The 22,825-nt window shown below is 39.0% G+C and overlaps 1 protein-coding gene across 2 annotated transcripts; it reads right to left on the bottom strand.

Moving 5' to 3' along the window:
• Positions 1 to 203: 203 nt before the first annotated feature.
• osgn1 (oxidative stress induced growth inhibitor 1) lies at positions 204 to 12,100 on the bottom strand. Of its 2 annotated transcripts, XM_005938861.3 has the most exons (8): positions 11,875 to 12,100; positions 6,048 to 6,110; positions 4,906 to 5,042; positions 4,631 to 4,822; positions 4,273 to 4,364; positions 3,230 to 3,429; positions 2,679 to 3,022; positions 204 to 2,571 (listed from the first exon to the last, which is right to left on the bottom strand). In XM_005938861.3, the coding sequence occupies exons 2-8, from the start codon at positions 6,103 to 6,105 to the stop codon at positions 1,993 to 1,995; spliced, it is 1,602 nt and encodes a 533-aa protein (XP_005938923.1). In that variant the 5' UTR covers positions 6,106 to 6,110; positions 11,875 to 12,100; the 3' UTR covers positions 204 to 1,992. The 2 variants fall into 2 exon arrangements, with proteins under 2 accessions (XP_005938923.1, XP_042081760.1); XM_042225826.1 differs by having other exon boundaries at positions 6,048 to 12,100.
• Between the last annotated feature and the right edge of the window lie 10,725 nt (positions 12,101 to 22,825).

The raw sequence follows: 22,825 nt of genomic DNA, 5'->3' as shown, positions 1-22,825 counted from the left end.
AGCTTTCTTTCCTGGATAACCCCGTGAGGTCTAACCCACCCACCACTTTACAGACATTAATTAATCCTGATCCTAAACAAATGGAACAATTCCAAGAATAATTCCTCTGTAAAGTTTTTTCTTTGAGACCAGACTTCATCCTTGTCTGGGAAACAGAGCCTTTATGCTTTTTAGAATGTGTGTTGGTTTGGAGCCTCTCTTGGTACCAAGCTAATCACAATGTGCAAAACCAAACTTTACATTCAGATAGCAAGGCCTGAAAACAGTGTTTCAGGTACTTGTGATTGCCAAAGATGAACTCGGAGGGTTAAATAAATTTAAGAAATTTACAGCTTCAACAAATATTAGTATAAAAAAAACAAAAAAAACCAACCATCTTTACTGCATATAATTAGCTTTTTGATGCATGGAAAATTTCTTTTGAACAGTCAATGTGAGGAAGACATGGAAACTACCGGCCATCTATATATACATAAACTACAATCTCATTACATTAAACCTTATTTGCAGTGGAAGTAATACTGTAAAGAAAAAAAATGTCTTTAGAAAAAAAATGTATTAACAAAAATGTACAGGTGAGCTGTTGCATCCTGATTAAGCAAATCAGACTTTGTGTGGTGAAAACATTTTAAAGTGCACTGAAGAAATCCACATGTTGGTAGATTAATGTGTAAATGACATTCACTGTTGTACTACTTCAATACAAATAGGGCTTAAAACAGTTCTCATTCACAGTGAAGCCAAAATCTAATGTTGTCAAAGCTTCAGATTAAATGTCATCACCGACAGAAATTACAAAAATATTCTGAGTTGTTCTGTTTTTGTATAAAGTAGAAAATATTTTTATACTTTAGGATGTAAAAAGATACACAGATGGGTACAGTTACAGCTTTACATAGAAAAACAAGAGGTTGGCGGGTTCAGAAAACAGCAAAACTCAATATACAAACAATATTGTTAGTGTTACAAAATTAAATAGGACAGTGGCAATAACAGAATAAATTATTAGCTATGGAAACATGTTCATTATCCTCACTGTAGAAGAGGCTGAGGATGAGACGACATGTGTCGGTTTGGTCACATATGGTGCTGCTGGCTGATTAAAGTTTAATCAGGTGGTTACTGTAGTGAATAAGGCTCTCAGAGTGTCCAGAAACTCGAGCTGTCAGGACCACGTCACTCAAGTTTGTCCCCAGTCAGTCTTTAATAAACTCTCTGCCTCGCTCAAGTCTGACTTTCTGCTTCTTCACGTCAGTTTTTGTCCTCGCAGACATGCAAAGGTAATGACTGGTTATTCTGCCGCAGGGTACATTGGTGCTTATACTGAATTACAATTACTAAAACAAAAAATATATCAAGGTAGGGTGTAAACCTGAATATGGAATTATGCTCCTGGTATCTGGCCGGCAGGTGTCCTGAAACGGGCATTTCATGTAATAAGAGCATATACAAATAAATCCAAAAATGACTATTGAGATGAAATTAATAGAATGGGTCTAATTTAAAGGAGCAATTGGAGATCATTTGCATGATTTGACCACTAGGTGGTGATAGGAAAACATTTGACTAGTTCCTCTTTTTTAACTAAATGTAAAAATTTTTTTATTTATAAATAAAATTTATGTTGACGTAGTGATATCTACCTATACAATTTGATGGGGACAACACAAACAGACCCCTTGTCTGTCCTCCACTGCATCCTTTGACTCATCTCTCCATCTTGCCTACTTACAAATGCCATCTGACTCTGGTGGAAACAGTGCAGCTGTTCTAACTGCCTCACATCTGGAGGCTTTTCTTTACCTAAGAAAATCAGAAGTCTTCAAACCAGTGCGAGTGCAGTCAGAGCTCACTTGTTGCCCGTTTCATAGGCAACTAATGGGCGACAATGACCTGACCTATGGCGTTTGAGTGTGGATTCCTCTGTGACATCACAGATTTGTGGTGATTGGTTGGTTTCTTCAGTTTAAAAAAAAAAAAAAAAAAAATCTGCTACACATCCACAAGGCAAACCTCTGGATCTGCCCGAGTCTGTCTGTCCACACATCTGTCCATTAGTCTGTCTATGCTTAGCTCGCCTTCTCCTTTTTCTGCCTCTTCCTTCTGTCTCTTGGTGAGGTCACTCGCGATAGCCAGCGCTCCTCCTTTTAGGAACCTGACAAAGTTCTCTCCTACAAGCGGCCCCATGGCGTACATGCCTGGCCCGTTCGCAGCAATCACCCTGTTTGTAAACGGGTCCACCTCAATTGGGTTCCTCCGGCATGAGATGGGCTCCTCAGGGTTCATGCCAAGCGAGCGCCCGTTATTGTCTAGAAAGGAAAGATTGGGGTGGGCGCCAATCAGAACCAGAGCCTTAGAGACCTGAACCACCGTCCGCTCGCCAGCGTCTGACTCTAGAACGCACTTTCGGTCAGGTCTGAACTCGACAACCCTGTGGCGCGGGAAGCTCAGGTAACCCGGGTACCGGGGAAGAGAGGAGGAAGAAGAAGAAGGGTTGGAACGATGAAGATTCTGCGTATGGTCCTGTTGTGAATTATTGCGTTGATGCTGTTGAGTCATCATCTGGTGAACCTGGAGGACAAAGTACAGAACAGAGGTTAGGCGATTAAAATCCTAGACGACCCGGTTCAGCTGCCATGACGATCAGTCAGGAAATTGAGTGGCTCTGCTCTCCTCACCTTGTGGTACTCTGGGTAGAGCAGTTTAGGCAGCTGGTTGAAGATGAGCTCTGGGTCGTTGACGGAGCGTCTGAAGGCGTGGTAGACAGGGGTGTTGAGATGGTGGGTGGCAAGTACTGCGTCGGCTGCCGTAAGTCCTGCCCCCACCACCAGAACTGGGTCTGACGACTGGTTGAGCTCACCACGAGCGATGGCTGCCTCTAGATCCCAGAATGAGTGGCACACGAAGGGCAGGGACTCGCCCTGTGCACCGAGTCTGGCCGGGATGTCATGCGTGCCCGTCGCCAACACCACATTGCGTGCTAACACGGAGAAAGGTACCTCCTCTGAAAGCGTGGAACCATCTAAAAGTAGGAGAGAAGAATCAATAGGTGAAAATCGGCTTTACTGAGAGGCTGCATTAAGTCCATATTAATATGATTTTGAGCAGTGAATCAAGCAAAACTACTTTAGTGCAGTCCTAGAATCCTATTATACAGCTGGCAATGTGCTTTAACACTTTATAACACAACAAATCTTAACAGTGATCAAGAGAGTTTCATTCACTGTACCTCCAAGCTCTTCCCCCTCTCTCCGCTGCAGTCCTGTCACTCTCCAGCAGGGCGGCGACCCCTCCTGGCTGATAGGCTGCCTGGTCACAGAGGTGACTAAAGTCCCACAGGCAAAGTTCTGCTCCAGGGACATCTGGGAAACGTAGTGCTGGTAGTAGGAGGCGATCTCTGCTGGTGTAGCACGGTCATTTCGCACATTTCTGTTGTGAAAGAAACACGAAAATACATTTGGATACAGGTTAAACACGCATTTGTTTACAGACACAGGACATGAAGACGAGTATTAGGGATCAGAAAGAAGATATTTACTAACGAAGTTTTGATTAAAAAAAAAAAATCAGTAAATGAAAGAGTTGTTGGGGCGATATTGAAACACAAGTCTGATTGTGGTGCACAGAAATTAAAGACCACTGTTCTGCTGCTATGGTCACAAATTGCTATTTTATGTAAATCAAGTGGGTCCAGCTGGGCTGAGTCATTTGAAAAACAAATTAAAAGAGTGTGACGCATGAAGATCAATGGCTTTGTTCTTTTATTTCTCTGCTCAGCTTACTCAGAAGAGTACTGTAACTGTATATTCTTTGTGGTAAAAAAACGTATTAATTTAGGCCTCCAAGTCTTAATTTCATCAATTTTTATTACATTATCAATTTATTTTAATTTATATGACCAATACATCTCCTAAAAGTCATTCTTGTTCTTAGCAGCCTCACTGCAATGACAGCTTGAGTCTAGTCTTAATAATCAGGGCTGTGGGGATTAAATCCAAGTATAAGCTAACTACAAGAGCAGCTCCATCATTGAAACTCAAACCCCATTTAGCTTCAGGTTCTCAGCTTGTAAACATAAGCCCGGGTGGTCAAGATTTGTTATTAATAAAGGTAATCAGATAGTATTTGTCCACTGTGGAGACATCTTTTTGTACACAAGCCTCTCTGCCAGGAGCTTTATTACGGTTGAAAACTTCATGAACCCTGTTGAGTGTTTAAACAACACGTCGTACACGCTCTGTACACAAAGTGGCGGTTTTATTATGAGCAGACCTGCGTTTGTCTCTCATCCAGTCCTTCAGCTTCAGCCCGGGAAGCTCCATCCAGTTAGCCAGGCTCAGCGTCAGCATGGAGCCCTCCATTGCCTGCACACAGCACACACATTGTTAACACTTTTGTTATTCAAATCCTGTTTGCCTTCTATCGCGTGCACATCAACTTCTGTGTGTAAATAAGCAGCTGGCAAAACATTTTTTTTATGTGTTTGCTAAACATATCTACTTTACGATCGAATTCAGGCCATCTTATAAAATAACATTTTATGATGATAAGGACTAAACAGACGACTGTTTATCCTTCTGCTTACACAAAACAGAATGGGTTAGCCTTTAAAACCTATTCTGTAACTTACATGCCAGGCTCCTCCAGGTGGACCCTTCCCCAGCACCAGGTGGGGAATGGCACGCTCTGGCTCGTATTGCCATTCCAGCGGAGAGGTGTGGTCGAATCCGAAGTCGCTGTCTGGCAGCAACAATGAATCAAAGAGCACCGCTACGGGGTTGGACGACCGCCCTTCCAGCCCCTCGCACAGGTACTCCAAGTCCTACAAAGGGAGCATCTGTGAGGCTCTGTTCACACTGCACTAATGCAACTTCACAACTTCACCGAGAAAAGAAAGACGTTTACCTGCTCCAGCAGCGACAGGTGAGGGTGCTCTGCCAGCTTGCTGTGCAGCAGGGGATTTGGATGTGATGCCTCAGGTGACAGGTAAGGGGTGTAACCTGATAACAGGTAGGACAGGCAGATGCCTGAGGGGCCATTACCTGAAAATAAATGAGAGGTAAGGTGGTGATTGGTTATACATTCATAAAAAATGCAGTTTGGTTATTACCAATTTTACCGCACAGCTGAACACAGATCAGAAAAAAAAAGAAAAAGAAAATTTGAATAACTCAATTTAACTTCCAACAGAAACATTGCAAAAAACAAAAACAAAAACAAAAAACCTGTCAATGAAAGGGGGACATTAAAGTCAGTGTGCTGCATGATTCAGGGGGTTTGGATACAGCACATACAAGAGGCCAATGATTCAGCAAAACCAGTTGCACAGTCATGACTGAAAGTGGTTATCCCACTTTCAGTTCTCTAAGTAATCCAACTGAGCCTTTTTTTTTAACACAACAGCCTTTGCTGATGCGAGGATTCACTCTGATTTTTTTTCTGTGAATCATTAATCTGGATTCATCACTGATTCATGGACAGCGAAGCTCTTCTTTTCCATTAGTGAGCTGTAATGCTGCAGGAGTGTTCACCTGAACCAACAGTAGAAAAAAAACCCATAAGAAAGCCAGTGTTTGCATTTATAACTGAAAATGAGGAAAACCACAGTGGGTTTCTTTTAAAGTATTGCATTGTTTGCCTCAATTTTGTGCAACATCTGCTTCCCGCTGTTGGTGAGTTCATCTCTTAAAATCTAAGCCATATTTAGCCTATAACCAATTAATACCTTGGCTAACTATTAGGCTATAAAGTGGAATCCCAGGGTCATGCAAAAGACCATAGAAATGCAGACAAAGCAAAACTGGCACAACTCACTCTCAGAAGTATATTTCTTCTCATGCAGTTCCCTCTGAGCTCCATCACAATGATCCAATTTAATGTTTGTCAGGTTTATTTCAAAGCTACTGGCTAATGTTTAGGGTGTGAACTTCATTAGTAACTGCTGTAATAACTTAATCGAGCACACACCTAAACAAAGCTAATGACTGCTCCTTTGAGGTTTGTAACCGAACAATTAAAACTGCAGTTCTTCATGTGTGTTTTCTTACCAATGATCACCACAGGCAAGATGTCTCCAGGGAGAATTTCTTTGTCATGAAGGTCCATTTCAACTGCAAAGAGGAGAAAAGACATTTTTATACAAGACTGAGAAAGTAGTTCAACACAGTTAATGATTGTTGAGTCCAGTCAGCATTAACAATGAGGAGTCGAGTTCATTTTCATGTGACCTGTGGCACACACATGCACACACTTCCCCTGCAGAGCCTCAGTTTGACATCGTAGCTCGAGATGGCGTAGATAGAGATATGACGCTGCCACATACACCATAAACCACACAGGAAGACAGTCTCTAGAGAGACTTCATGTGAAGATGCTAATTTCTTCCTTGTTTACTCTCTGAATTAATTTTTTTCAAACCTGCAAGTTTGAAGCTGTACTTTACTATTCCTGAGTTTACAAACAAGTCAAGACATTGAGGTCAACTCAGTACATCAAGGTCGGCTGTAGAGGAACTAGATCTGTTACACACAGCAGTAGGTCAAGTGCGAGAATCAGTTTTACAACTAAAACACGTCCACTGTAAGTTTAGACATTAACCCAGGGTGAAAAGGCATTAAATCAAATGTAATAACTCACTCAGATCACAAGATGCTTAAAAGCCTGAGGGCACACGACCTGTACTCACATCATATTTTACCCCCACAACATGCAGCGCGCCTCTTTCCCCCTGTTAAGTTTAACTGTTGTGGATTAAATCAACAAATTTGGCCTTGGAGAGTCTTTTATTTGCTTGGAATTTTCTAAACACAAAGCTAATCTTTAAGCACTTTCACTCATTTTAATGTGCATCAATGTGTTTGCTTTGTTTCTAACCTTTTTATTTATTAAAGGAACCAAAGGCCTCAAATGTTAAAATAAAAATCTGTTTGAAATGAAGAAACAATTCAAACTTTCAACTTTTTTTTTCTGAAAGGAGACCTTGCTGAGGATTTTTTGCACAGTTTATGTACTAAAGGACCACAAGCCAAGCGCCATTTAGTCTGATTGTATTCATGACGAGTGAGGCAACCTCTGGAGCTCACACGATTAAAACAAAAAGGGAAAATGTGAGTTTGGTGATTATAAGTTGTTTCATTAAAGCTCTGACTGGCCGTTTCAGCCGGTACAAACAAATGAATGATATCATAATTTCTTTTGAGGACTTCCAGGAAAGACTATCAGCATGAGACGATGTTGATTATTTTGGCCTTGCAGGTCTGACACTGAGAAAGGCTCAAACTGAGTGTTTTGTGATCAGCCTGACACAAAAATGTGACCATGAAAAAACAAAAAAAGGAAATATTTGGAGGTAAAAAACAAAAATATTTGGAGTTCCATTAAATGAGAAGATCTTGTGTCCTTCAGCTGTTATCATGACCACGACAAGGAGGACGGAGCGTAGAAATGAACGACCGAGGAACTGATATTCAGGGAGGAACGTCTTACTTCGTATCGCCCCTGTGTTTACTGGGTACATGCCTCTCAGTGTGGTTTAAAATAAACATCAAGTCTGCTGGAATCTCAGTGTTTACAAAAACTATTCCACAAGAAAAAGTGAAAAATTTAACTCCCTTTTCCACCGGTCACAAAATATAGGCCTATATAGTCTAAAATTAAACAAAATTAGCAGAATGAATGAAGAAAAAAAAAAAAAGATGGTGGTAAGACAAATGGTCTCCAATACATCCTCATTAGAAGGAGCTCACTGCTCTACAAGTAGCTCTAGTAAAGGTCTCACTCAAAGGGTCCCTGTTTTCTATCTTTAAGAAATATTTCAAATCTTTAATGCACTGGTGACAGGATGGAGGCTTTTTCCATTAAAATAAACAAAAAACAACAACAACAAAAAAGCACCAAACGCCTTGCATGAACTGCAGTTTCAGCAGCCACAGAGGAGTGCCGCTGGTGTAACGGTGCCTTTATTTGTACCAAAACAGTGTGCAGTTACTTTTTCCCACCCCTGTGATGCAATGACCAGGAAATCTTTGCAAATATAGTTATTCATCACGGAAATGGGAGCAAGTCATTTTCCACATAGAAACTCTGTTTGTCTCTAACCCAACTCGTTAAAACTTAACTGAATGCCCAATAAGTAAATTATGAAGCGTGGTGCAAGAGTGTAATGCATTTACCCCTTTGCAGACACTCTAGACAGATAGATAGACAACTGTAATATAACTCATGATGTCAGCTAAGGTATGACGTTACTCATTTGCACAGACCTGCCCCTTTACATAATCTGCTAAGTCATGCTTACACAGGGGAAAAGAAAGTTACTGCAGGACATGGAGGGAAAAAGAGGATGACTCAAAACAAAAAACACAAGGTCAAGATAAGCAAAGCAGTGAAAAGGGGCAAAGAAAAAAAAAAAAGAGGATTGACTGAACCAGAATCAGCGCGAAAAAGAAAAGTAGCTGCGAGAAAGATAGAGGGTTACATAATCCAGCCCAAACGGTGGCAGAGAGCCCAGTGAAGGCGGGCTGCACACACATACAGTCCATGGCTAAATGAAGCCTAGTAGCTGTGTTTCCCCCTGGGATTGACCTGCGAGGATAATTAGGCTTCCTTAATTTCTTTGGCACAAAATGCCAAAAGTGTTTTCCAGGGAAATGTGACTAATGTGCAGCACAGACGTCATTAAACACTTTATTTTCAGTGTTTATGCTTACAAAAAAGAGGACTTTAGCTACAGCATTAAATGTACCAAATATAACAGTTATGCCAAGTTGTTATCTCAACAAAAAAAAAGAAGTAAAATTAAGATCGATGAGACGTACCAACTTCTGTGTATGGTACTTCCAAATTAATATAGTTTATCAGAGTAAAGAGTTACTCTTATTTTCAAATTAAACACTCATTTAAATTGTAATCTAAATATAAAAAGAAAACTAAAGATTCTGCCATGAGGTACTGTGCATGTTTGCTTAACTTCAGCACACCTGCAGTGATCTCTGGGTCATATTACAGTTATAAAAGTCATAAACTCTAACTGGGACAACTGGATAAAACACAACTGACCAGTCATAGCAGTCATCATTCATGACCTGTGATACCTGACAGGTTAGTCTTTTTTTTTTTCCATTAGTCATTGTGCCAAACACCCATTTTTATATTGGATGTTTCAGACTTACATGTTATACAAGTTCATTTCGGTATTCGAATTCCAGGTGTAAGAGGTCGTTTGGTATCAAAGCACTGGCCAAAGCAATATTGGCCAGTGAGACATAAAGGTCCCAAGTTAGACTACAAATACTGCTTTAAGAAGTTGGAGACGTGGTGGTGTTACAAGTAAGAAGTGCTTTTAACCTAAAACAGGACCTCGGTTTTACACCTTGTTTTAATTATTATATTTTCCCCCAAAAATTCACCTTTACTGTCATCTAAATCCTTAATAAAATTAAATGTTCAACCTGTTTTGATGTTTTACTTTCAGTCCTTCTCTGAGAAGAGGCATACTTAAAAAAATAATGAAGCAACTACACTTCCAGGTTGTGTATTTCCTTTATGGTAAGACTTATGTTTTGTGTAAGTCAGCTGATACCGACAAATATTCAAATACTGTAAACCAGATATGTTTTATCACTACCTCTATCTCCCTATGTCTACCTGCCAAACAGGCTTTTCAACACACAGCGTAAGCTTATTTTAAAGCATTTTTTGTTACACTTGCAGTAAGACTCATTTACTGCAAAGGAAAGTTTGTCCCGCCACAGGTGGCGTATATAATTAACTCAGTAACCACACAGCTATAACAATGACACAGCAGTTGTGTCTCGACTTATGTCAACTGCAGGTATGTGTGTGCAGTGTGCAGAGCCACAACAATATGGAGCCATGAAAGCCCTCATATTATTTCGAAACTACAGGGTGCAACTTCCTGTTAAGACTGGTCTTAAATCAGCTGCTCACCATTACATAATCAAATGTTTTGCTCATGCAAAAGACTCAAATCAGCAAATCAAAACATTAACTTAAAAAGCAGAAAACCTCCCACTTATTTAAAGATATATTTTAAATAACTGATGGCCCTTCGGGGGTGAAACTGAGGCACCATTTCTGATTTTAAACAACGGTCAGGCAAAGTCGTCTTTGCTTTACGTTTCTGATGAATGGTGCAAGCAAAGCAGTTACAAAAACAGGGGGGAAAAAACAAAGCGTTGGTGAGTTTCTCCTCTTTTGTGCCCCTGTGAAGCTTGAATCTCTATGACACTGGATCAGATTCTCTACTCATCAGGCTGCAAATATAGCAAAGGCTTATCTAAACTCTTATCCAACTGCTGCTGCTATTTTAATACAGGCTCTCAATCTGAGCCCCTTGATTTTATGCAACGCCCTACATGAATCTGTTTCTACCTGTGGAAAATACTTGAGAAATGCTCAATATGGCACCTGTGCATACGTCTACCTTAAAGCTTCCAGCATCTGGCCAGCTAATCCGCCATATGCACCTGCCAGACGGCTAATGAGATTTCAGTTATGTCTGCCTAGACGCCTGCTGCAGTCTGCAAAGTGTAGGGAGAACCAAATCGGTTCCTGTGCAGTATTGGAAACTAAAACACTAAACACATAAGTATTCACACTTCTTGATCCTTTTCAGCCAGCTGTCTTCTGACTAGCTCCCCCTCATGAACAAAAGGCTAAAACAATGGGTGGGTGGGATTTCTGTGTGCTGACAGCCAGTGCTGTGTGCCTGATACAATCTATTTGGTGTCATTATCATAAAATATCCAAGAGTGGGGTTCAAATGTCTGCAGTCAGAATTTACTGTACATACACTGACCTGTTTGTCAAATTTAACCAGGTGCAACATGAGAACATCACAGTAGCAGTACCTTTATGACAGAGCATAAATTAAAGCCCTCTTTAATTTTGTCACCTGTCTGTATAATCTAAACTCTTTTCCCTGTGTTACTCAGTTTCATTCTAGGGATTTTGGCACTGGGTGTCCCGACAACCCTCTGAACTTCCTGTCGGTTTCCTGTGAACTCTCAGCCATCACTGTTTTAGCAAAACCACCACCCACCGACTCCACCTCAAGATAAACATGCAACTGAATTCTAAAGCTGTTTCTATTGTTTCAGCACAGTGAAGCAGTTATTGACATTAACAACTATAAAACTATGTGCAAAACCCAAAGTACCAAAACAAATCATTCACCAGCTATTGTGTTACAAAATGTAAACTTATAAAAATATACTTTTCCTATAAAAAAAAATACTGTTTAGCTATGGTGTGATAATCTTTAGTATCCCTAAAATATTTTATATATTAAACTACACTTTAATGAAATATTTTCTACTTTTAATTGTACTAATATATATGTATTTATATATAGCTGTGTATAGGAAGCAAATGCGCTTTTAAATAATTAATCTATAAACGTATCATTCTGTATTTATCTAAAGTTAACCACGCATGCTGTACCACGTGAATGTATATGATTCAGCATTGAGAGTACTTCTGGATGATGAAACTTTTCCAGGATTATGACGGACACTCAGATAAAGGGAACAAATACTGTTTTCCAGTAAAAATCCATTTTTTGTGCAGCACGTCTGCATGAGCGCTACAGATGTTATCTGCTCTGCATTCTTAAGGAAAACCCTAGAAACGTCTCTCCCCACGTTGCACTTGCACCCGCTCGGTCCGGTCGTGACCACCCACGCCCCTCCCCTGCCGGTCAGCTACGTGACTCACAGCTCCCAGCTCCGGCTGACAGGAGCCTGCCCTCACCATCTAACCGCTCCACGAACTCAGGACAATGACTCACGCCACAATGGATGCTCACCTAAATGAATGGATAAAGAAGAAAGATGGTGGCCTCGGGCTACTCACTGATTCGCGCCGGAGGTGAGGCTCTGTGTCCCCCGCGTGCTGTTTGAGCCTTTCAGGAGACACGAGGGTTTCACGTCTGTCTTCTGTTTCTGCTGCTTCTTCTCTTCTCTCAGTCTGTCATGTCGCGGCTCTGCCCCCTTCTTTTATAGCCGCCTTCTCTTTTTTCCCCCGCACGTGTTCAACGCGAGCCTCAAACTCCTGCGTCGTGCAGCACGTTCACTCGTTTAATGTAACAGTGCAGATGGCCCCTCCCCCGTCGACCAATAAGAATCACGCCTCTTTCCTAGACGCTGCCCCGGCTTTACCCCGTGAACGCCGCCATCTTTACGCTGCTACGTCGTCAGAATAAAGCGAAGCAAAAATCGTCTATATTGCGAGATGGAGAGAGACGACAGGATGGACTGGATTTTCTTTCGTTATTGTTAAAACAAACGCCAGTCCTCGTGTCTGTATAACTAACAAATAAATGCACGAGAAAACAGAAAAGAAATAAAGAAAAGACACAGTTCTTCTTTTATTATTACAGCATAACATAGTCATTGTCTCTGTATAAATAAAAAAGAGAGAAAAAAGGCCAAATTTAGATCTGGTTCTGGATTATTATAAATTTTGACTTTTAAAAAAATCTTACAGTATTTATAGTCGTTTTGCAGTGTGGATCTGCTTGTTTAAGTTTATTATTTAGAGAATCTCAGTTTAACTCTAGTTTTCACTTTTTCCGAGTTATTGGTAGCTTCTTTTATAACCTTATATAATTTTCTTAAACTAAAGCTAAAGCTGTTTCCTTGATATTTTTTATTTCAGTTTCGTAAGCGTACATGATTGTTTCAGTAAGTTAATTAGTTTTTATTTTCATTTTTGTTAGTTAAATATAATATACTTTGATCTCTGTCCTGTCAGAAGCATCCTTATAATTCTTTAAACAATGGTATCATGAAAAACTAGCATTTAAATGTCGCATACTGATGAGAAAACCTTTGTTCCCATGTTTAGCTGTTTGCAGGATCCAAATTTGATGTGAGTTCCCGTTTCACAAGACCTAACGACTGTTTTACCTAAAATTTGAACTTCCCTGATGGTTGTGAAGAAGCTGATGACTGCAAAACCAACATGCTGAACATCACAAAGCACTGGAACAGTTATATAATCCCTGAGCATTCAGATTTATTTAAATCATCAGAATCAGCTAAACTTTAATTGCATAAAGATAAAGCAAATCCATGTACACATATAGAGTAAACAAAAGTAGTAAGAGACACACCTCTCACACACTTCTGTCTAAAAAGACTATAAGCTTTCATGGCTGACTCACACTGGAGTTCCTCCAATATGGCTGCCATACGTTACACCACACTTCATTCACAGCTGGTAAAGTTTAGTCGTGGTTGTGTATTTTTGTTGTTTACGCTGCTGTTAAGGCGACGTCGCTTTAACTTTTCTGCTAAGACTGTTTTATTCCGAAAAAACAGATTTCATCATGTGGCGTTTGAGTTTCCTGGAAATGCAAACAGAGTGGCCACTCCTCTGTTTCTTCCCCCTCTAAGAGCACCAGGTGCCCTTGAAACAGAGCACTGCATAATGACAGTTTAATAACCTGAAGGGCCTCATGTCTAGCTGATGTTTCTGAGATATTTTTATTATTAGGGAGTCACATTTCCTCTATTTCTATTTATTTGATATACATTTGAAAAAATAAATAAATAAATAAAAAATTAATCGTTCTGAGATTGTACATTTGTGAGCCACTTTTCCTTCTACATTCATATATAATATTGCTTGGAAATTAACGTTTGAGAACCCAAAGCATGATTTTATATGTTTTGTAACACATTAGAGCTAAAATTGAAGCGAATTCAGATGTGCGTGTGGCTATTTCCCTTCCACGTTCTGCAGTGATTGGTATGGAATAACAGCTATACATCCCAAAACACGTTAGATGACTTTGTGTCATGCAAGATTGTTGTTTTTTTAGTCAGACTGTTATGCAAGCTATAACAGATCCTCGTGCAAATTAACAGTAGCACACCTGCAGTAGGGTTGTCCTTGTGTAACTTTCAATTTTTGACAGAATCTGTTTTTTTAATCACCACAAAAAAAAATCCACTTTTTCCTTATAATCGTTATCATAACAACCAATGTGATGAGAGCGGACAGAAAATCTACCTATTTTTAAATCTTAAATTCTGATATTGATTTTTCTTGTTTGGCTTTTACTTTCCCCACAAAGTTTTACTCAGAAGAGTGACTGTGATGGTCATCATGTTCAACGGGGTTTTAACACAAGCAGGCAAAACACAGGACTTCAGAATCAGTTAAACAAAGTCTTTAAAAGTCAATATGAGATGAAAGCTTCGACAGAGAAGCATCTCCAAAACACCCAGACCTCATAATCAGACAACAAGCTATAGGTTTGAAGCCAGGCACAGCCATGCAAATAAGTTATTTTGCCTTCTTGGGTTTCTATTTTAAACACGAACAGGACTGTTGGTGACATGAAACCATTTATTGTGAACCCTTCCTAACAGAACAGATCACCAAGTGCTCCAAATGTTTGAGTTCAGCTATTTCATAAAAACAAAGATGGCAAACTAAGAAGAAAAAGTGTCACCAGAACAATCAGAGCAGGTCTGTGCACTTCACTTCACTCGACATAACATGTTAATACCAAATCCCTTACAGGTGATGGTAAAGGTCGTAGGACACGATTAACTTCATTTTCTTCCTCATTCAGCCCACATGCTCCACGGAGAGGGGAATCCTGAAACACATCATTCCCATGAGGATAAAAATGTGTTGTCAGGACAAAGCTGATCAGCTAGAACAACTTTGTATTCATTTATATGCAACCAACAACATAAAATAAGCTGGTTTATGTTTTTCCTTCAGTATTTAATTTAATTTATTTATTTAGGACAGTTTACATTAATGAACATAAATGTAAAAAAAATTACATGAATGTAAACATACCAGATTATAGCCCAGGGCTAATTTCCATCTGTTGTCCTAAAACATAAAAAAATAGACATAATAATTCATAAAAATTCATCATTCATTCATAATAAAGACTCCATCACCAAACTTACACATACACACCATTCTGTTCCCAAATAAAACATTAAAACTATACAACTTATACATGATCACACACTTTCAATGTATGTCACTCATAGATGTACTAATCATTCCAGGAATTTCACCAACATTATCCTGAGATAAATAATTAAAGGAAAAAACCTTTTCAAAATTACTTCTAAGTTTAGCCTTTTTCATTGTTATTTTTACACCACAGTGCAGGTAAAAGTCCTTTAAATAAAACTGTGTGAGAGGACAAATTTACAATGGAACAAATTGACTGAAAAAACACATTTTAGTTAGTCTGCTTGCCTATTTGTTCCACTTGCACTTGAGTTACAATCAGCTGATTTCAGCTGATATGCTGGAGAAGGAAAACAGTGGAGCAGTCTGCCGAGTGGATATGGACATTTTATTTATATTTTATTGCACAAAAGGATGAGAGTGCAATGGCAAAGTGCAAACTTCATCCAGGACAGAAACAACTATATCATACTGTTAACACAACTTCAGCTCTTTGCAAACACTTGCTCGGACAGCATGCTAACGCTGGGTTAGCCAAGAACCCAGAGTGATGTTAAAGCTGAATGCCGACCCCAACTCAGCAGCCAGACCCTGAACTTCAACTGTGAACAAACTCATGAGCAGTCAGACTCCGTTACCAGTTCATCACCATGACGACCGTTTTGAAGTCGCTTTGCTTTGTGTTTCATCTTTGCTTTGTGTTTTCGGCTTTGTGTTCAAAGGTTAATACAAAGAAAGAGATCATATGTTAGGATAGGGATTTCTGTCGGTGTGTAGCCTCAGGTTTATATTGTTAATTGGTAATTATGAGACGGTGGTTTTCAGGTCATTTTACAGCGAAAGTAAAGTAACAAGTGGTTTAACAAAATACTTTCTACTGGGAGTAATTAAATAATGCACTGCATTGCTTGTTATTAAAGTGTTCTGTGTAATATGTGTAATACATTAGTTTTTTGAGTAAGACTCAAATACAGATCACAACAAAGTGGGGAAATACCTACAACATGTGCAAACATTAGACTACACAGCATCCAGTTAATTTGCTGTACTTTTCCTGTACTTTTGTAAAGCACTCAAATAAGTGCTTTACAAAAGTACAGTAATTTACATTCCTTCTGTATTAATTTACAATTGTCCTCATCATGCTCTCACTTAATTGTTTTGAGCATTGTAAGATTAACAGTAGTGTGGTCTAATGCAGCGGTCCCCAACCCCCGGACCTTGGCCCGGTACCGGTCCGTGAGTCGTTTGGTACCGGGCTGCGAGAGTTGAGGCTCAGGTGTGAAATGTATGGTTTTCAGGGTTTTTATCGGTTTTTAGCGTTATTTTGTTATCGTTTTTATCGTCAACTCGGTTTTCCTGGGTCTTTTCACGTGTGTCATGAATAAATCTTCTTTTTTCAGTACCGGTACTAGTTTTATTTTGTTGTATTTATCTGCGACACCTTAAAGGCCGGTCCGTGAAAATATTGTCGGGCATAAACTGGTCCGTGGCGCAAAAAAGGTTGGGGACCGCTGGTCTAATGGCATTGAAGAGGGATGGCACCCCTCTAGACACGCCCCTGGGCTTAGGGTTGGGGACATTAACCATGAAACCTCAGAAGGTTATAGTAGACTTCACCACATTATCCAAATAAAAAAACCTTGCCCTCAGATCAGACTTCAAACTTTGATATTTGACAAAGCTTTGGTCTAGTTAGAGCTGGATCATATGATGCTGAATCCTCCCTTAGTTAGTTTCAGGCTATATGGGGACTTCCCAAGATGCAGCAAGCACTTCTCCTTCAGTCCTCTATTTTCATGTGTTGCGTGTCATTAACTTTTGTCTTCTCTCTCCTTTAGTTTGTCTTTTGTCCTGTTTATTATTTGTAGTCTCTCTCTCTCTCTCCCCCCCAACCAGATTCTGCAGGTGCCTGCCTCTTCTGTTCAAAGAGTGCGTTTCCAGCTAAAAAGATGTTCTTCGTCTCCGCTTTTACCTCCTCGTAGGGAATCATCAGACTACTGTTCTTGTGAAATGATCACATAGAAAAGCTACAAATTACACAATGGCAAATGCAGATGTGGTTTTACATCATGTTTAGATAAAAAGATTTGGAACCACAGCATAACAGAGCTCACTGTAGAAGTGAATGGATCAGGTTTTCCTTTCATTTGCCAGCTTTAGATAAAGGAAAATGTTAAAAAGAAAAAAGTTGAGTAATTCCAATAACTGCTTTATTTTTTGATCTCACTGACTGGTCTATTTCATGCCACACAATAATATATTTGCTGGTAAAAGTATACCTTTAGTTTTATGTGTTGGTGTGTGTGTAACATGAATCAAATGTATAAATGATTTGCTTTTTCTCTACACTAACTCACATGTCAAACTTACAATGTCTTTACTTTCTCAAAAACATTTGCATGTGTAGGTGTAAATATAGCAGGCACAGCAACACGTGTCTTGTGCACATGCCCAATACACAGACTGCCAGACCTTCTGCAGCACCCATGCTCAAAAACAAAACAAAAATACTGAAGGCAAATATTTTCTGCTGAGACCGAGCAGTCCTTGTCTTAACAGAGTGTAAAGATCCAAAGATGATTTATAATTTCAAAGAACAGAATTTGCTTGGTCATTATGATGTGTGTATCCACATAGCAGCATAAACATGGAGGCACAGATAAGGAAGGAATGCTACAACTGCGCCATAAGTTTATTTGAGCCAAATCTCAAAGCGAAAGCCAAGTTTCCTTTTTTTATATGCAGCCAGTTTTGTCAAAAGGCTGGGCTGTGTGTTACAGGTAAGCTACATGGCTTTCAACTACACCTGCAATTCTAATGTAAAATTAAATAAAAACAGAGTGTAGAAAATGGAAACACATGAAATATCTAAATTAAGACATTTTGCCATTTAAAGAAAAAAAATAATAGCTCATTATGAATCTAATGGCAGCAACACGTCGGGCCAACAAGTTGGGCTGAGAAAGTAGGTGTTGGTTTATAAAAGCAGCTGGAGGAAAGTTTTGCAGCTAATTAGGTTAATTTGAAACAGGGAAACCTGGACACCATCTCCTCCGGGCTAAAGAGGAGAGGGATCGTCTGGCTCATGGTCAAAAGCCTGCATGGTATGGGGGTAGACCAGTGCTTATAGAACTGGCACCATCAATGCTGAAAAATGCTCCCAGTCAGATAACATCTTTCTCAGGAAAGGCTTTGCATATTTCAGCTAGACAACGTCACACCGCACACCGCATTTATTACAACAACATGGCTTTGTAGTAGAAGAATCCAGGAGCTGAACTGAGCTGTCTGCAGACCAGACTTTTCATTAACACAAAACATTTGGGACACAATGAAATGAAAAATATGACAACTGCTGGACTTTTGAGCAATAATGTATCAGACAAGAAGGGGACAGCATCCTTCTCCCTGAAGTCCAGTAAACAGTCTCCTCAGTTCCCAGACGGTTACACAGTGCTATAATGGCTGTGCTACTTTTTGACCCCAACTGTTTGAGATGTGTTCAAATTCAAAATGATATTTTTCTTAAAATGATACATTTTTCTCAGTTTACACATTTGATATGCTTTCTGTGTTCTATTGTGAATAAAATACAAGTTTATGAGATTTTTGGTGGGGTTGTGCCGTGTGTCATCATGTTATCCTCAGGCTTGACTTGGCTGCAGGATAGCCCGCTTGTACAACTGTAATCAAAAAGTATTTTGCTTAATTAAACTGAACTGTTAATAATCAGTATATTTGGTCCCTGATGGGATTTTCATTACAAAGCATGGTCTCCAGTGAAATAGAATTCGAAACCCTCCCAGGAACGATATTGCACAGTCACTGAGAAGCGTTAGACCAGCTCATTTACTTACGGTGACTTGCATTCACTGACATGTCTCATGAGAGTATTTGAATATTTTTCATTGTTCAGTTTATCTACAACACACCTGTTTTTTTTGTTACCATTCATAAAATAATTCAGGTTTCAAATAAACAGCTCTCACTGGCCGTGCCGTGAAAAGCAATGTGGTGTGAGTTTAAAGAAGCCTTTTGGTAACCGAGCGATCCTCTGTGAGTCACTGCGTAATCCTCTCCAGGATGCCTTCTTTTGTCTGTCAGCGGGCATTTGAGAGCTGACGTCACCCGGATCTGCTTTAAAGAGCAGAGATCACAGGCAGAGGATGAACAGCTCAGAGCGAGACAAAGGGGCCTGTGAAGGGTTAAAAGTACACAAAGCATTCCTCCTCTGCCGTTTTCCCAGGGACAGATGGAGACACAGCGAGGTACACTGATGCTCAGACACCGAATGAGCTTCACACAGACCAAAGAAAACAGCAACACATGAGAAATGCAACGTAAGACTTTTTACACGGATGTGACGGTTTCTCACACACGAGATGGCCACGATGTAAGATGTCAGAGGATTCTCAGGTTCACTTTAACAGTTTCCATTCATGCAATTAACCATTTTCTACTGACTGCTTCATTAAACACTTTTTATTCAAGGCTTTTCCTGGAAATTACATGCAAAACCACATCTCAACACACAGACATCTCAAATTCAAATTCAAATTTTATTTGTCACATACACAGTCATACACAGTCATACACAGTACGATATGCAGTGAAATGCTTAGACAACTGCTCGTAACCTAAAGAAAAAAAAAAAAAGACTATGAATAGAATAGGAAATAAATATGAAAATTAAAAAGGGTAAATTTAACCAGGATGGAATAAAATAAAATATAAAAATTAAAGTTAAAAATGAAATAACTGCACAACAAAATACACAATACACAGTATAGAAATATATAAGAATGCATGAAGAAATATAGAACAATAACAGCAGCTGTACAAGTATTAAATGGAAATGAAGAAATATAATATCCAGTGTTGTGCAATCCGCATTTGTAAGTGTCTTCTATGAGACATCTATGAGAAAATTACCCAACTTCTCAGTTTATTTATGAAACCAGTAAACACTTTCTTGATGGGTTTATGATTTTAAATGCTCTTTTTAAAGTCTTCCTCTAATCACTGTGAAGTTTATCTTGTAAATGATGGTTTTGTTTAGAGTAAAACAGATAATAAAATGTGGTATGCTTTAGGTTGTGAAGATGTCTGCCGTATGGACCAGCAGTGCATTATGATTCACCCATCCTGCATTAAAAGGTACTTTTAAAAAGTCACGTTTTTTAACCCAGACAACAACATTTATGGATTCTGTATATATGCATTTTTCTTTACATGGTTAATTTTTATTCCTATTATTTATTTGTTCACTAGCAATGATTTTCAAAAGAGTTCCTGAACTTATGCAGTGATTTCAACCACATAATCACATTAGTCGTTGCTGCAGAGACTGGAGGTCATAGCACTCAGTGCTTGTTTTCACCACTTTGAGATTTTGCTGGATTCTGTAAGTATTTTAATGATATTATGTGCTGTGGTAAAAATGACCAAATTCTTTGCAATTTTACTGTGATAAACCTAATTATTAACATTTTTGTTCATGCAGTCTTTCTCAGACTGGTGAAAAAAACGTTAAATCAAACACTGCAGAAGTTTTGTTCTCTGAAACACACCATCTGTTGAAATGTATTATCACTAATCATGTTTCCTTCTGCTATTTTTAATTAAACATGAAATTAAAGTGAAAAAACATATTATACTTTACAAAGAGAATGTATTATTTTTTACTTCTGTAAACTGATCAGGTTTCATCTGGACATGGCCTTTGTATAATAAAAGACTGAGCTGTAAAACTGGGACAGCTCACCTGTCTGAGGCCTGGTCTGTGTGAGGAATGTTATTAATATTTTTTTTAATTATATAATATTTTTGGGCATCTTTTTCTTTATTACATGGGACATGTTCAGAAAGTGGGGAAAGAGTGAGATGGAAAGAACACTGGAGAAGGACTGCAGCCTTTAGTACACAGACTGACTGCTCAGCCAGGTGAGTTGTTTTTAGGTATATGGGCGATCAAACTGTAGATCAAATGGAGTTACTCAGACTGCAGGCTAAACTGACCCCTGACCCTGTAAGACCCCTTTCCCCTCCCTCTCTCTTCAGTCCAGCCTCAGTCTGGTTCATACCCTCTTATTGACAGAGGAGTTTGTTGAAAATTGGATTAAACTATTATATAAATTAGCTTATGAATTTATTTATTCTTTGTGCAGAGAGGCTGACTGATTGGCGTTGATGTAGTTCTTTGCTGTAGGGGCAGAAACAGCACTCTTTGTCCACGTGCTTCGCAACAAACCTTCTCACAAACTTAACACTGTCCATCTTCCAACGACCATCTTCCTCTTGGCTGAGGGGAACAAGTCTGATGTTTGATGTTGACATAGCAGCTACACTTCCCAGTAACTTGTGCAACAGTTTGAACGATTGATCTTGGTTCTTTAGAAATATTTGCATGAGACATTTAAATCTGTGACATTTAAATTTCTCAGACTTGCATTGAGCTTCTTGAACATTTTCATTTTAGTGTGCGTAAGTTACGGAGGACCAAAATGGCCAAAATCAAAAATAAAGGAATAGGATTTTAAAAAGTACTTATTTTTATACTATGTTTACGTGGATATTATTTTTTGAATCAATTATGTATTTTAAATCAGTAGTTTCAGTCCTTCATACTCGGTCAATCTACTGAGGGATGCAACCCTTTTTAGGTGTCATGAAGCTTCTGACAGCAGATGAGAGGCTTAACAAATTAAAAAGGCTGCACTTTAAGGCAAGTGTGCATATGTGTGTTTTTGACTTGGTATAATCTTTCTCACACTGTGGTTGTTGTGTAATTGCTTAATTCCAGAGTAATGGACAGTTCACAGAAAATTACTAATTCACCCAAAAATGCAAAGTTACTTAAGTAACATTAACACAGTTTAAACAATATAAATACTATGATGTAGTGAATATATATAATATAATGTTTTAGTTTTAAAAGATTAAAAGAGGACAGGGATCCTTTTAGATAACACCTTTCAAAGTTTAGAAGCCCTGGCAGCAAGCATTCACCTTAAAGTTTGCAGAACAACTAAACTGGCTCCACCAGCCCATCGAGCATATCAGAACTTTCAGCTTGTCAATTCAAAAGTTGATCTGAAGCTGATAGCAGACCACAGTTATGCAGGTGGAGATGGGGTTATATAATAATTATTCAGCGTTGTGCTGAATCACTTCCTGAAACACAGTGGTTGACGTCTGCAGAAAGGGTTGCGTGATTCGCTTTAATGCTTCAGGTTTCTTAAAATGGTTGAATCTCTTTTTCTAAGAAGGTGCTTTGTGCATGTTTATGTTGTAATCAACATCAGTTACTTGTCTGATTAATAAGCTGTTTAATCAAAAAACAGGATGGGCCTTTTCAAGCCCTGACACCTGTGAGTCATCTGATTTTGTTCAGTGATTTTTAAACAAGCTGAATGAAGTGACCCAACGTGGAAGTGAGTCTGATTATGAAGCTAAGCTATCACTGTTTCATAAGTAGAAAAAATAACTTGTTTTTCTCCTTTGTATGGGAGATGGTTTCAGTGACAAAATAGTGTGCTCTAGCCTGTTTGGTGTGTTATGTGAGATTAGTATTAGAGGAAAACAGATCTAATTACAGAAAGTTACAGTAGCCTTAATGTGTGTTTTCAGTGTTAGAAGAAGTTATGAAGAACACACATAGGTTTAACTTTTTCTGTTTTTTAAAGGTGTGGAGCCAGTTCGGCCTTGGTGACTCATGAGAGCTGGCTTACATTTCAGCAGGTTTGAGAACCAAACATTTTAATGTGTTTTTTAGGGACAGTTGGGGTAACTTACGTGGAATGAAAATCACTAGCCAGACTCTACAGGCTCCATGTGAGTTTAGCCATTATTG

This window comes from Haplochromis burtoni, unplaced genomic scaffold (assembly GCF_018398535.1).
Source record: "Haplochromis burtoni strain Fernald_Lab_line unplaced genomic scaffold, NCSU_Asbu1 Contig_183, whole genome shotgun sequence".
NCBI classification, from domain to species: Eukaryota; Metazoa; Chordata; class Actinopteri; order Cichliformes; family Cichlidae; genus Haplochromis; species Haplochromis burtoni.
This window is presented reverse-complemented; position numbering and strand designations above follow the sequence as displayed.

What these genes read in the sequence shown, in the direction of transcription:
- osgn1 (XM_042225826.1), bottom strand. Translation starts at nt 6,132, where the DNA reads ATGTCTTTTCTCCTCTTTGCAGTTGAAATGGACCTTCATGACAAAGAA. An exon ending in CTTGCCTGTGGTGATCATTG is followed by an intron (nt 5,043 to 6,047) that starts GTAAGAAAACAC and finishes ATTTATTTTCAG; the next exon opens with GTAATGGCCCCTCAGGCATC. An exon ending in CACCTGGAGGAGCCTGGCAT is followed by an intron (nt 4,365 to 4,630) that starts GTAAGTTACAGA and finishes TGCTGTGTGCAG; the next exon opens with GCAATGGAGGGCTCCATGCT.